The sequence below is a fragment of the Xenopus laevis genome, chromosome 5S (genome assembly GCF_017654675.1).
Source record: "Xenopus laevis strain J_2021 chromosome 5S, Xenopus_laevis_v10.1, whole genome shotgun sequence".
Taxonomy (NCBI): Eukaryota; Metazoa; Chordata; class Amphibia; order Anura; family Pipidae; genus Xenopus; species Xenopus laevis.
The window spans coordinates 37,095,570-37,109,024 of NC_054380.1; the positions used below are offsets into that span (position 1 = coordinate 37,095,570).

The following is a 13,455-nucleotide window of genomic DNA, read 5'->3' on the forward strand; positions in this document are numbered from 1 at the left end:
TTTTTATAAAAAAAAAAAAAAACGTTCTCCTGTTTTTGCTAGGCTGCATCTGCTTGTGTATTTCATAGGGAAGTGTTGATTTAGACAGCACATCCACCAACCAACTACCATCTCAATAATCCGCAGCCCTCACCACCTTTCTAACCTGTCAGGCTTCACCTAATTACCATGCGTTTCTTCTTCTAGGACCCCCCCCAATTATGCCTCAATTGTAAGATTAATTTACTCATCTTTTATGCTTATTGGATGCCTGGGCTTCTGAAAAGTTATGGCTCTGACTTCCCAAGACAACAGTCGAACCTCCTGTAAGATTTGACCATAGTATGTCTTGGGTTGATGCCAGGGCCAAATTTCTAAACTTGACTTCCTAGGCCAACCAAAAATTATGTTGCCCAACCATCAACAAAAGCTCACTGTTCACTAGTCCATGTCCACAAATAGCATTGGTCTGGGGGTCTGGAGCCCACTGGGTTGCTATCTCACAAGTAATATTTAGTATGTAGGCAAAAATCAAGAATCAAAGTAAGTAAAACAATTTGTCCTTTATGTTATTGCTTATGATCTCAGAAATGTAAGAATTCCAGTATCTCATCTGAATATTAAATTTTAATTATTTTAAATATTAAATACTTAAATATTTCATATTTTTTAGTTGATAAATGGCCTGTTTCAAGGAAGGAAGGAAGAAAAATAGAATGTATAATACCAATACCAGTAGAATAAGAACAAGGCCAAGATAAACTCAAGATAAAAATCATTTAGCTTTGCATACTATAATGCATTTCAGACTTTTTACTATCGTAGCAGAATGTGTTTTTTCTCTTGATTAAAGAGAAACTTTGAACTAGCATTTGAAAGTAAGTGCATGGAGGCTTGTATGCCTTTTGGATAATGGATAAGAGCATACATATCTGATATTATAAGCAATAAACCACTGGGAAAAATGTTTTTTTAAAGAAAACAATTTCAGGGTCTTATTTTTTAATTAGCAAACTTTCTACACAATAATCTGAAGCTTTATTACATTTAGGCTGTTCAGTCCCTATAACTTGGCTAATTTTAGTCCTGGTTCTTGAGTAAAAATATTCAATGAACCAAACTGATTAAATCTGTGTTACTGCAAATTGGTTTCTAGGATAACTTTGTGTTTATGCTGAGCATTTTACATTTTTTTATCAGTTCCAAAAACCCACAGCCCATCCAGGAGCTTCTGGGCAGAGCATGTGCCGCTTTTAGGTTTTTGATAAACATATAATTTATGTGTGCTCTTTGTAGTGTATGTTAACCCTTTTCCATCGCACACTAGACTGTAATTCCATGTGTAGCCTTCCTTTCCCACACATTATATGGATTGCAAAAAGGCAAACTAAAGTGATTTTTATATTAAATAAAAATATTTTTTATTGAATCACAATTTTTAAGAAAAAAAATCATATAACTAGGCATGCAATCTAGTGTGTTTTTCACACTAGAGGTTACCACTGTTTCATAGGAGTCTCATGTAGTAATGGGCGAATAAATTTGCCAGGCGCGAGTAAGCTCTATCATATAAGTTCTCATTTATAAGGGATGCCAGAGGGTTAAAATAGACGGTGCTAAAGTTTTCCAGTGGAAGATTTTTTTTACAGCTCTTTATTTACTTGTATAGGATTTTTTTAAACGGTAGGAATAGAATAAATCCAATTTTCACCCTTCAATATAAAAATCCCATTAAAATATACACAGGTATTTAGAGAATGAGGGAGTTCTGTCTGTTTTCCCTCTTTGATAAACATGTCCCTTTGTACCATTACCAAATAATAGCTTTTGTAGAATTTTCAACCACGTTTAGTTGAGAAAACTATTACAGAATATTTAATAAAACCCTCATTTTAACAGTGTTCCTTTAAATTGACATGTACAACATACATCTGAACACATTCACGTAGTGATTTAATTACCAAAAAATATTAAATCGTTTCCCCTGAATGTTACCGGGAGCCATGTTTAGTAGAAGTAATTGATCTACATTATTGATGTTACTCCCATTTTGCTATAGAGGAACACATTAACTTATACAATCTTTGACAAATAACTTGAAAAAGCCGAAGGCAGGAATCCTAATGGGCAGCAGCGGTAACATGACTTATATGCTTTAATCAGTATGTGCCAAATTCTCCATTTTAGCATTAACTTTCTTGCATTAGATGTAGTGTGAGCTATAGTCCAAGTGGCAGAAATCTTTGAAACTTTGCCAGTCAAATGGTTGCTGTCATGGAAACTGAAAACAATATTGAGATTAGAATGTTAGACTGGGTGCTGAATCTGAGTTGCATGAATATTGTGTCAAATTGCCTCTACTATCTAAGAAGTCATACATAGTTTTACTTTCAAACCTCATTACCCCAAACTACCAAAAAAGACAGAATAAACAATACTGCTTGAGTTAAATGAAGCATTTATCTTGTGTTACTGTAACTGTAAGTCCAGCAAAATAATTCTTTATCACTTTCTTTATATACAAGTATATGAGAGTTTGTATGTGTTGCTGTCAGTAGTAGAGATTGCTGGCTGTGCATATGCTAGAGGTGTTGCTTCATTTATTGATCAACAGCAAAAATCAAAATATCAGTCGGAGGGGGTCAAAGGGGGCTGCATTGCAAGTGGAATGAGTACAATAGTGCTCTTTGCACTGGCTGAGCCAGGGTCAGACTGGGGGGCCCGGGGCCACTGGGACTTCTGCCTCAGTGCCCCCCTCCGGACCCTAGGGGCTGCTGCCTCAGGGACTTCCGTCCAACAACAACCCCAGCCGCACGTGTGTTCAAGCGCACTAATGTGCTTACACACGTGCATGTGCGTCAGCACGCCTACTGCTTATTGCCGTAACCGGGGAAGGAAGAAAACCAGGGTTGCGGATCTGGGTCGACGGGGCCCAGTAGAGCCCGGGGCCCACCGAGTTTTTTCCCGGTATCCCGCCGGACCAGTCCGATCCCTGGGCTGAGCCGAATTTCTGTGTTAAAACCCATAAATTCAGCTCGTAAAGTTACAAGAGACTGGCCCATTAGTAAAAACAAATGAATAAAGAATTGTTTTTATAAACTTCAGAAAATTATATAGCCAGATTAATGATTAATGTATTTCCACACAATTTTGCTCTGATTTCTTGCCATTTGCTCTTGTAAAACCTGTTTCCTATTGTATTTTCTTTAATTCATCTTTTAATGTACGGTTGACATCTGTAATATATATCAGTTTGGTTGCTAAATCTATTCTATAGAGCTTAAACTACTATATATTATATATTCATGCTGTTGATTTTGCAGACAGCAGTATACAATTTGCAGCTTATGGAAGTAATCATACTTAAATATGATTGCATGGGGTACAAATGAAAGGCTTTATAATTGCACTGTCATTATTAAAGTTCTGAAAAATGAAAACTTCACTGTGCATGATTTTTAAAACTTTTGCTGAGCTGGGATACAACATGGTTAATTGAAAGATATTTGAACATTTTGGAGGTTATTTTTATTATTATTTATTAAAGTATGAATACAGAAAACTGGTTAAAAACAAAAAAACAAGTTTTTTTTTTACTATAAAATCCGATTTTTTTTTTGTGGAAAAAAAGCCGTGAATTTTTTGAGATTAACAGTGTTATACCCTGAGGATGGATAAAGTCAGAATCTGAAAATCCTCCACCTCAGACCTGCCAAGGTTGTATATAAGTTGTATATAAGTCATTGGGAGAGGTTTCCTATCCTATGGTCTGTGCTGGATTTACCCGGAAAAATCATACAATTTATTGGCACAGGTCACTTTATTAATATATGAATTTGATTGGATAAAAATGGGTTTGGATTGATACTAATAATCTGGAAGCACTGACACTTTAGAAGTCCCTTTTGGAATCCAATTAATCATTATTAAGAATTGATTATTTTACACGGAAGTAATAGCGTTTTGATTGTTGTGGAGCACTGAATTAATTTTGGAATTAAGAAATTCACAATAGATTGGACTAAGTTTGGAGTGGAATAATTGACTGCAAAGTTAATTTAATTTCATACTAATTAATTTATTTACACAGAAAGCACTTGCACTTTATATATAATCACATTACTTTATTATATCGATTGATTGGCACATATGTGATGGTGTAACATTTCATTTTAATAATCGAGTCTTAAAGATAAGAAATCATAGATTGATAAAAGAGTTATTAAGCGGCCATGGCAAATTAAAAAAACATCAAACTAAAAACCAAGGTACTTTTTCTCTTTTTCTTTTCTTATGTTACAATTCAGATTTTAGCAAGATTTTATCTAGTTTGTCCCCGATACATTTAAATAGTGTTTTTTTTAATAATAAATATTGTCCAATAATGGATTTAGTTTGGTCTGACTTTTTTTTTTAATTTAAATACTTACTTAAAATATTTATTTAAATATTTAAAATTCAGATTTTGATAAATAATGCATTTTATCTGAGAAAAAACCTAAAGGATAGGTTATTAATTGTTTCATTGCGAATAGCCATGGGTTAGGGTTATTTTAAACCTGTATTTGCCCTTTTTTTGTTTCTTTTTAACTTTACACCTTGGTGTTAGAAAAAAAAAAAAAAATTCAGTTATTTCAGTTAACGATTATTAATAGAATGGTGTCATTCATAATGTTGCCTCGCCAGCCTTACAATGATTTAAGATTATCTCAGAGTGGTAGGATAATCATTAGTGATGGGCGAACTTCTCCCGTTTCGCTTCGCTTTTTGAAAAATTGCGAAATCGGAAAGTTCATGGGAAAAATCAGTTTTCACGATAAAATCTTGATATTTGGAAGTTTTCACTCAAAAATCTTGAAATTTGAAGGGTTTCACAAAAAAACATGAAATTTGAAGGTTTTCACAAAAAAATCGTGAAAATCTGACATTTTCACAAAAAAATCTGAAATTTTCACAAAAAAAATAGTGAAAATCGGAAATTGATGCCAGCGAATTTTCGCGGGAGATTCGCAAATTTATTTGCTGGCGGCGAAACGCGGAAATTCGCTGCAAATCGTGCCAGGCAAATTTATTCGCCCATCACTAATAATCATTATCATGTTTATATCCAAACTCAACTTTCTTTTATTTCACCGATATCACTTATACCACATGTGCCCTGGAGATGAAATAATTGTCATTCAAGCATATGTTCTTCAGTTCATAAGAATTTACAATAGTTAATGGAAAGTCTGGTGTCATTTTTTCAGTAAAACTATTAAGATGAAAAACTGAAATTGTGTTGAAGAACTGAGGTACCTGCATTTTACACTCCAGACTACAAAGTACCATTTAACAAGTTAGGCATTTTATTTCAGTAACTGTGCGAAGCTTACATTAAAAAAACACCAGAGAAGAAATGAGAAATGAAAGCTGCACTTTCCTGTTAATGCACAATAATGTCTTTTCAACCTATTTCTTTTTTTTTAAAAAATGTTGTAGAAATACTTTCAGGGAAATCTTGATTTGGCCAATGTAAAGGCATTGTTTAAAAAGTTGTGCTACTACACTAATATTAAAATAAACCAGTAAAAAACAAAAGGTAGGCTTTAACACAGACTTGAATTTAATTTTTTTTTCACAGACAAGCCGGCAGTCATAATATTTGGAAAGTTAAACATCTTTCCAAGTTAATTTGATATCATTTATCTCTGGTTCTGAAGAAGAGCTGTCAGTGGGAAGGAAAGAAATGTTACTATGTCAGTTGCAGTGCTATTAACTCTTTATCTAATTGGTGTGATGAATGTCATTAATATCGGTTATATTTTAATCGTCCCTATTTATAACGCTGATCTTGCACTGCCTTTTATAGAGCTACATAATATAAATGCTATTTTCAGTTAAGGTTACATATCTTCTAACATTATTAAACATCTACTGTTAAACCCTAAATTAGTGTGTTTTTCTGTTTTGCAGCCATCAAACACAAACTACTTGTTGGGATCACCCAAAAATGACAGAACTTTATCAGTCTCTAGGTAAGTTCTTTTTAGTACACTGTGAGTGTGCCAAGTAGTTTAGTTTAAAGGGGCTGTTCACCTATTTTCAGTTCAATTGTTTTCATATTGTTCACCATAAACAAAGACTTTTTGCAATTGCTTTCCATCTTCTCTATTTTACTGTTTTCCCAACATCAGAGTTTAAAGTTCCTGTCTCTATTGTTTCAGTCTGGCAGCTCAGTGATCCAGGAGCAGATTCTGAACTGTTACAATTTGCTACATTTAGTTGATACATTTCTCAGCAGTATCTGTGGAATATTAGCAACTATTGTATCAATTGTAACAGCTGCCTTTAAAGGGGTGGTTCACCTTTGAGATAACTTTTAGTATGATGTAGAGAGTGTGATTCTGAGACAATTTGCAGCTCTTCAATTTGCATTTTAAGCAATCTGGTTGCTGGGCTACAAATTGCCCTAGCAACCATGCATTGATTCGAAAAAGAGACTGGAATATGAACAGGAGAGGCCGGAATAGAAAGATGAGTATTAAAAAGTAGCAATAACAATACATTTGTAGCCTTACAGAGCACTTCGTTTTTTTAGATGGGTTCAGTGACGCCCATTTGACGCCCATTTGAAAGCTGCAAAGAGTCAGAAGAAAAAGGCAAATAACTATAAAACTATAAAAAAATAAATGATGAAAACCAATTGAAAAGTTGCTTAAAATTGGCTATTCTATAACATACTAAAAGTTACCACCCCTTGATGAAATCCAGAGATTCTGCTCAGCAGGGACAAAGATAACAAATGTATCAACTAAATGTATCCATTCAGAAAAGTTAAGAGTCAGCGACCCTCCCCCCAGAGCTTCTTTAGAAGGTGAAAAATGAAACATTACACTACAGATATTAATAAAACGGTAACAAATAGAACATAGAAAGTAATTGAAATGAGTCTTTATTTCTTGTGAACTATCTCAAATAAGGATGGGAGAATTTTTTCGCCTTGTTTCGGCATGGAAATGCCGCCCATGGACTTGTATGGTGGCATGCATCAAAAAAAAAAAAAAAGACGCACGTCAAAAATGTTTTGACGCCCATAGACTTTAATGGGTGTCTGAGACAACTGGCTAATTTTTAACGAAACAAAATGGCTTAAATTCGTCCATCCCTAATCTCAAACCAACTGAACTGAAAAAAGTGTGATATGACAAACCCCTTTAAAGAAGAATTGTAGCTTTTGCAAATGTAACATTAGCCTGATTGTATTCTTTATTTCAATACAAGAAAGCCAGAAAAACAGCTACTAGATATGTACAGTGTGGTAGAAGACCTGATTTGATTTGCTACAGCCCTTATTCATAATCTCAATTACATAATCTCAATTACATCTTGATTTGCCCTTAGACAACCCAAACCCAATAATTACCGACTCAACCTGTCTAGTCAATTTTTACTACCAGGTGGAAGAAGAGTATGGTAGGACTGACCTTTTTTTATGCTTGATTTAAACTTTTAGAATTTTATTGCTAATGAATCTGCTTTACCAAAATCTCCTTGGGAGCATTTACATTAGTCCAATGAATTTACAGTTCCATTTTTTACCCTTAGTTTATAATTGCCCCATCAGACCTCTAACCTCAGAGCAAGACCTATAATACGAAGACGTATCAATCATTCTATGGAAATAATTTGCTGGCTTTGAACAACAACAAAAAAATCATTTTACCCTATAAATATTGGTTTTGCTTCCTGTCATATTGCAGGTGACTTAAATAATGTGCGCTTCTCTGCTTATCGTACTGCCATGAAGATAAGACGACTACAGAAAACCTTGTGCTGTGAGTATATCAGAACACTTACTCGCTGTTCCATATGGAAGCAGAAGTATAGAGATTTCAGTTTTATATATGTTGGGAAATCTTGTTAGATATGTGGAAAGAGTTTTTATGTGAAATGCTCATCCATGGTTCTGTGGGCGGTTATTTGTAGAAGATCTTCAACACTATTTATGATGAGTTCTTAATTCATTACTTATTCTCATTACTTTTTTGTGTGTATTATGTATTTGTTATGTTCCTGGAACAGTGGTGGAAGAAATTCTTGGGGAGCCCTGTGCCAAACAATGGTCAGGGTCAACATCCCCCTTAAGCCAATGACGTCCTTTGACCTTCATCCTTTGTCCTTGATAGCACTATCCACAATGAGAAGCTTGAGTACTTACTGTGGATAGTTCATCACCTGAACAATAATTCAGTGGAACAAATGGTTTGCCTTTTTTCATCAAGGCTTTGCTTGATGACTAGTGGACAACCATATCTTTCCCGTTTAAACCATTACTACTATCATTACAACTAGGGATAGAAATGACCATACTATTTTCATTTGTGATAAATAGATATAGAATATGACATGCCTTAAACAGGAGCACATTTCATATTTAACACATAAACAAAAGGCCCTGTGTTTGGACAAGGCTCGAATTGCTTTTCAAGACTTTTCCAATAACTTCCAAAAACCTTCTAGTTCTGATGATCCAGGGTTGTCCTATACTACTCTATGCTACTTAAGAGATGAGAATGCTCTTCATTAACAGAATTTGTTATAAGATTAAAATGTAAAGGTAATTATAATTAAAACATAGAGAGCACCCATAGAAGAGAGCTAAGACGTCTTGTGATAGACTTCTTTTTTTAAAGTTACTGTAAAACATGCCACACAGATATATATTTAGTTGATAGGAACATAAACCGTGATATTACATTGTGCTTATTTGCCATTTCTTTGCTAAATTGTCAACCCTAAACTACATATTAAAACACATGTATGGTCACAAGTGGTTATCTTTACAAGCTTCCAGATGGTAACTATAAAAAGAAATGATATCCGAGCGTGCACTGCAATGCAACGCAGCATTAAACATTTATAACCTTTTATATTTTGTATGCAAATTAATATACTGAAATAGAACGTTTAGTTACATTTGTATGGTACTTAAGCTATGCTAATAATTGATCTTCAGCTGTCGACGTGGGTTTGCATTGCAGGCTATTAGGTATACCATGCCACATTTTGGGAGGCAAAACAGGATGAGAGCATGGATTGTTTCTTTTGAAAAATTATGTCCATGCAATCAGTCTAAATTAGCCTCCATTTAGTGGTTTAATTAGTAACACAATAGCATCACATTCCATAATTCACAATTGGCTGATGTTAGTTGGTTACTCCCACTCCTCACATATAGGATTGAATGGTTTTACATTTTAAACCATTTTTCTTCAATTACTGTGCATAACAGGGCCCAGTAGGTGGAAAATGACTTGAAATATTTCATCAAATATTTCTGATACTGGTACATCTGTCTGGAATCTATTTTTCTGACATCTGAAAAGAGTTGTACGGAAATAGTGTTGTACATATATTATGTTCTTACTTGACTTCTGAAGCTGACAGTAGACATACGAATGATCAAAGATGCCCTGGTCCAAATAATGTTAAAAAACTGAGTTTAATTTTCAATTTAAGAGATTTCTTTACATCCTAAAACCACATTTGGTTAATTCATTGCTCCACTGCTCTATGCTCTAAGGTGGGTTTCTCCTTGTGAATTTATATACAGGTATTGGGACCAGTTATACAGGAACATGTTATCCAGAAAGCTCCATATTATGGAAAGGCCATCTCCCATGGACTCCATTTTATACAAATAATCCAAATTTTTAAAATTGATTTTCTTTTTCTCTGTAATAAAACAGTACCTTGTACTTGATCCAAATGAAGATATACTGGAAGCAAAACCAGCCTATTGGGTGTATTTAATGTATACACACATTTTTCACAATTTTCTAGTAGACTTGGAGGCATATTTATTAAAGGTCAGATTCGAGTGGTTTTTAAAACCACTACCAAACTTGCAAACACTAAAACTGTTTTTGTTTAAAAAAAAGTTTGAACGAAAAAAAGATGAACGATCCGAAAAAAACACCCAATTTCCCACAAAAAGTTTTACGGACAATTCGATTTCTGTTGGTAGCATGTGTAACACAAGTTTTATGTATGTCCCGGTCCAATTCTTCAATGAATTGCTTACAGCTTGGACAGAAACTCCATTTATAGCCATCAGTTCATGTCATTGCATGATACTAAGCAATTGTCCACAAATCAGATTGTCTTACAGTATTTTCTCTGTGCAGTGCTTTTTAATGAGACAATTCTGTTTAATCTGTCCCTGTTCTATCCCATACAGGTATTTATGCTTCTAATTTGGTGGCCTATGTCATATAATGTCTGGCAAATCAAATAAATATCAACACAAAAATAGTCAAGAAAGATGCTGTAGTGCACTCTTATATAGTGAAAACAGAAAACACAGAAGATTTACTACCAGTGAATTTATTCAGGATAGTGATACATTACCTAACCTCACCTCTAAATGAATTCACTGGCAGTAAATCTGCTGGAGTTCTTCATCCTTACCTATTGAATTGTCTAGTAGTAGGCACACTCCGGTGCAGTGCTGGAACTAGGGATAGGCAGAGGAGGCACATGCCTAGGGCGCAAAGCTTTGGGGCGCCAGGTACATACCTTCTCTGTCACCTCACCTACCCCTTGTCTGGCCAATGTCCCCTTACTGAGAAATTTTGCTCCCCCCCCAAATGCTCATTTGCACTCATGTGCTTATGTACTACCAATCACAATTTTTCCTTGAATCACATTTTATTAAATTAATTTAAATATAAGTCAAGATTTAATATAAAGATTAAGTACTAATACTGTCATAAATGTGTTTGCTTATAGAAAGATCAGTAAACTTTGTTGGAGGAGGAATAAAGGGATGCAGTGTTTTCCATGGTCCCTGATTCAGTTGAAAGCAAACTTAAGGCTACAGTCAAAAATAAAATTCTTGGCAAATCTGTTCTGTAACAACAGTTTGGGGAAGATGCTTTCCTATTTCAATACAATAAGACTTCATGCATAAAGAGAGGCCCATATAGAATTGATTTTGTGAGATGGGAACAGGGCTTGAACTCGGGTGGGCAGAAGAGACTTGTGCCTAGGGTGCAACGGTGGGGGTGCCAGGCACATACCTCTTCTGTTTGACTACCTCCTAGTCAGGGTCGGACTGGGGAGCCAGGGGGTCCCAGGACTCCTGTCCAGGGCCACTGTGCAGGGCCCCCCTCTGGACCCCCTATTTTGTTGTGGGGCCAGGAAATCAGGAGAGGGGATCTGGACTGACGGGGGCCCATGAGGGCCGGGGGTCCACCAGTCCGACCCTGCTCCTAACTTTGCACCACTGGCTTGCCCGCAAAGCAAAACATAGCAAACAGACAAATTTAAACATTTCAGTGGTTCTGATTCTTGTAAGGTATATAGGGGTAATGGAGTTCTGCATATTTGCAAGCCAAAACAATCACAATGCAGAGCTTATTATCATTAGCTAAAAAAGTTCAGCTAATTTGTGTGAAACAAAAATAATGCTTTATATTGCGTTATAATTAAAAAAAATTTGATGTAAATACAATCTACCTATGGTTTCAACTTAAAAGGCATATTTCCCCTTTATTTATAAAATAGGTTTTAACCTGATCTATTACTTTCTCCTCTAACCATATTACAAATACAATTATTACAATAAGTAATCTCGTTCTTTGTGAGCAACCTCAACAATCTCATGTCTGGATGCTCCCCATCCATTGCTTTTCATTTGATCTGATTCGTCCCTATGCTTCACTTCACATTTATAATAACTTAAATTACTTTTCCCTTAAAATTAGTAATACTGCTAAAAAAAGTACAAGCCAGATATATAATTATAACCTCTACTGGTGGAAAACTTCACTGATATCTGTGTGTACAGCAGTATATATACACTGCTTCCAAATGCAAAAGTTTTACTTTAACTTGTGGGTCTCATAAATGCAGTGCTTGATAATTTAAGTAGCTGTGATGTGTTTCAGTGTATTAAAGTAAAGCAAATATCCTGCTATCTCTTTCTGTAAGCCTTTATCCACTCAGCCTTCCCTGCCACCTGCCTTTCATTCTTGGGAGTGTAGTGATTTATGGCTTTCACTAGACCTGTCGGCTCTTATTAGCATAAAAGAGTGACATTTGTAATTTTAATTCTTTGCTGACGCCAAGCCAAACCAACCCGCCTGGTTGATGAAGTTCCAGGCGCACATTTTGTTACTGTGAGAAAATGCCAGAAAAGTACTTCCACCACTTGCTGAAATGTCTGTACGTGTAGTGAAATGTGTCATTATGAATGATATTACCTTTAGATTTTCTTCTAGCCACTTGGAAAATATTCTTTTTATCTGGCGCTAGTAAATGCAATCAGTCCATAAAAGTGTTTAAGCATGTAATGTGCTGGCTTCACTAAAATAACCCACTGTGGGTCTCTCTTAATTCTCTAAATTCTCTCTATAAATGCAATCAATGAAATTTTCTGCATCATATTCTGAAATGATCAAGTTTATATGAACTATTCCTCTCTTTGCAACTTTTTTCTTCATTCTGTCTTCATGCAGCAGTTGGGTGTCAGATGAATGAACCAATATATCTTATAGGGGGGCTCCCATTCCTAGCAGATGTATTAGATTTCACTCAAATAACTGATTACACAACAAACAAAATCTAACAAAATAACTGCCTTTTGCACAAATTCTGCATGTAGAGAGACGGGATTTCTGTTGGTTTTAATAGAGTTAGCTCTAATACATCTAGGCAAAAGGAGCCCCCCCCCAATAAGATATATTGGATCATTCATCTGACACCCAACTCCTGAATTAAAAGAGAATGAGAAGAAACAGATGCTTAGAGAGGAAAAGTAAAGATAAACTTGATTATTTCAGAAAAGGTACAGCATTTTTAATTGATTGTATTTATAAAGTTTCTTATTTCAGTATGCTGAAGCTTCTATTAAATTTCCATTTTCACCTTTAATATAAATTGAGGTAGGAAAAATCAATATTCTTTTAAGTATAAGCTTTGTGTAGATCATATATCTCACATTAGTGTGTGGTATAATTTTCATTTTAAAAGAACACATTTTTTACATAGTTTTCAGCCTGTTGCATATATGTCTTCTTTTTTGTACAGGAAAAGATGGACATGGTATTATATTTCTTTGAGCCATGGAGTAAGTGGACGCTGCAGCCCGAGCCTCCCTTTGGTCAAGGGGTCTGCTTCCTTTAAAGTTATACCACTAGAAGTCCCAGTTTGCCTGATAACACTTACATGAGCACTTTAAGATGGTCACCATAAGAGGGAATTGGAAAGGGGTTAGACTTCCAGTGTTAAGAGTTACACAATATTGCAGATACCAAAATGCCCCAAATCAGCCCATTATAACCACCCCATTGCCATTAATGGGGAGAAATCTTTACAAACACTACATGTACTGATATCATTACACATGTTTTGTGGAAGGGTATGATGTCTTTTTTATGACATACAACAGTACAACATATGCTAAGACAGTATGGAAGCATATTGTGAGCC

General features: G+C 35.1%; 1 protein-coding gene across 6 annotated transcripts in view; it reads left to right on the forward strand.

Moving 5' to 3' along the window:
• utrn.S (utrophin S homeolog) overlaps positions 1–13,455 on the forward strand; it is a 446,216-nt gene that overhangs the window by 372,878 nt on the left and 59,883 nt on the right. For all 6 annotated transcript variants that reach the window (XM_041564420.1, XM_041564418.1, XM_018265201.2 and 3 more), the window contains 2 exons: positions 5,935–5,996; positions 7,722–7,796. In XM_041564420.1, coding sequence (XP_041420354.1) covers positions 5,935–5,996; positions 7,722–7,796 — 137 coding nt within the window. The remainder of the gene's footprint in view (positions 1–5,934; positions 5,997–7,721; positions 7,797–13,455) is intronic.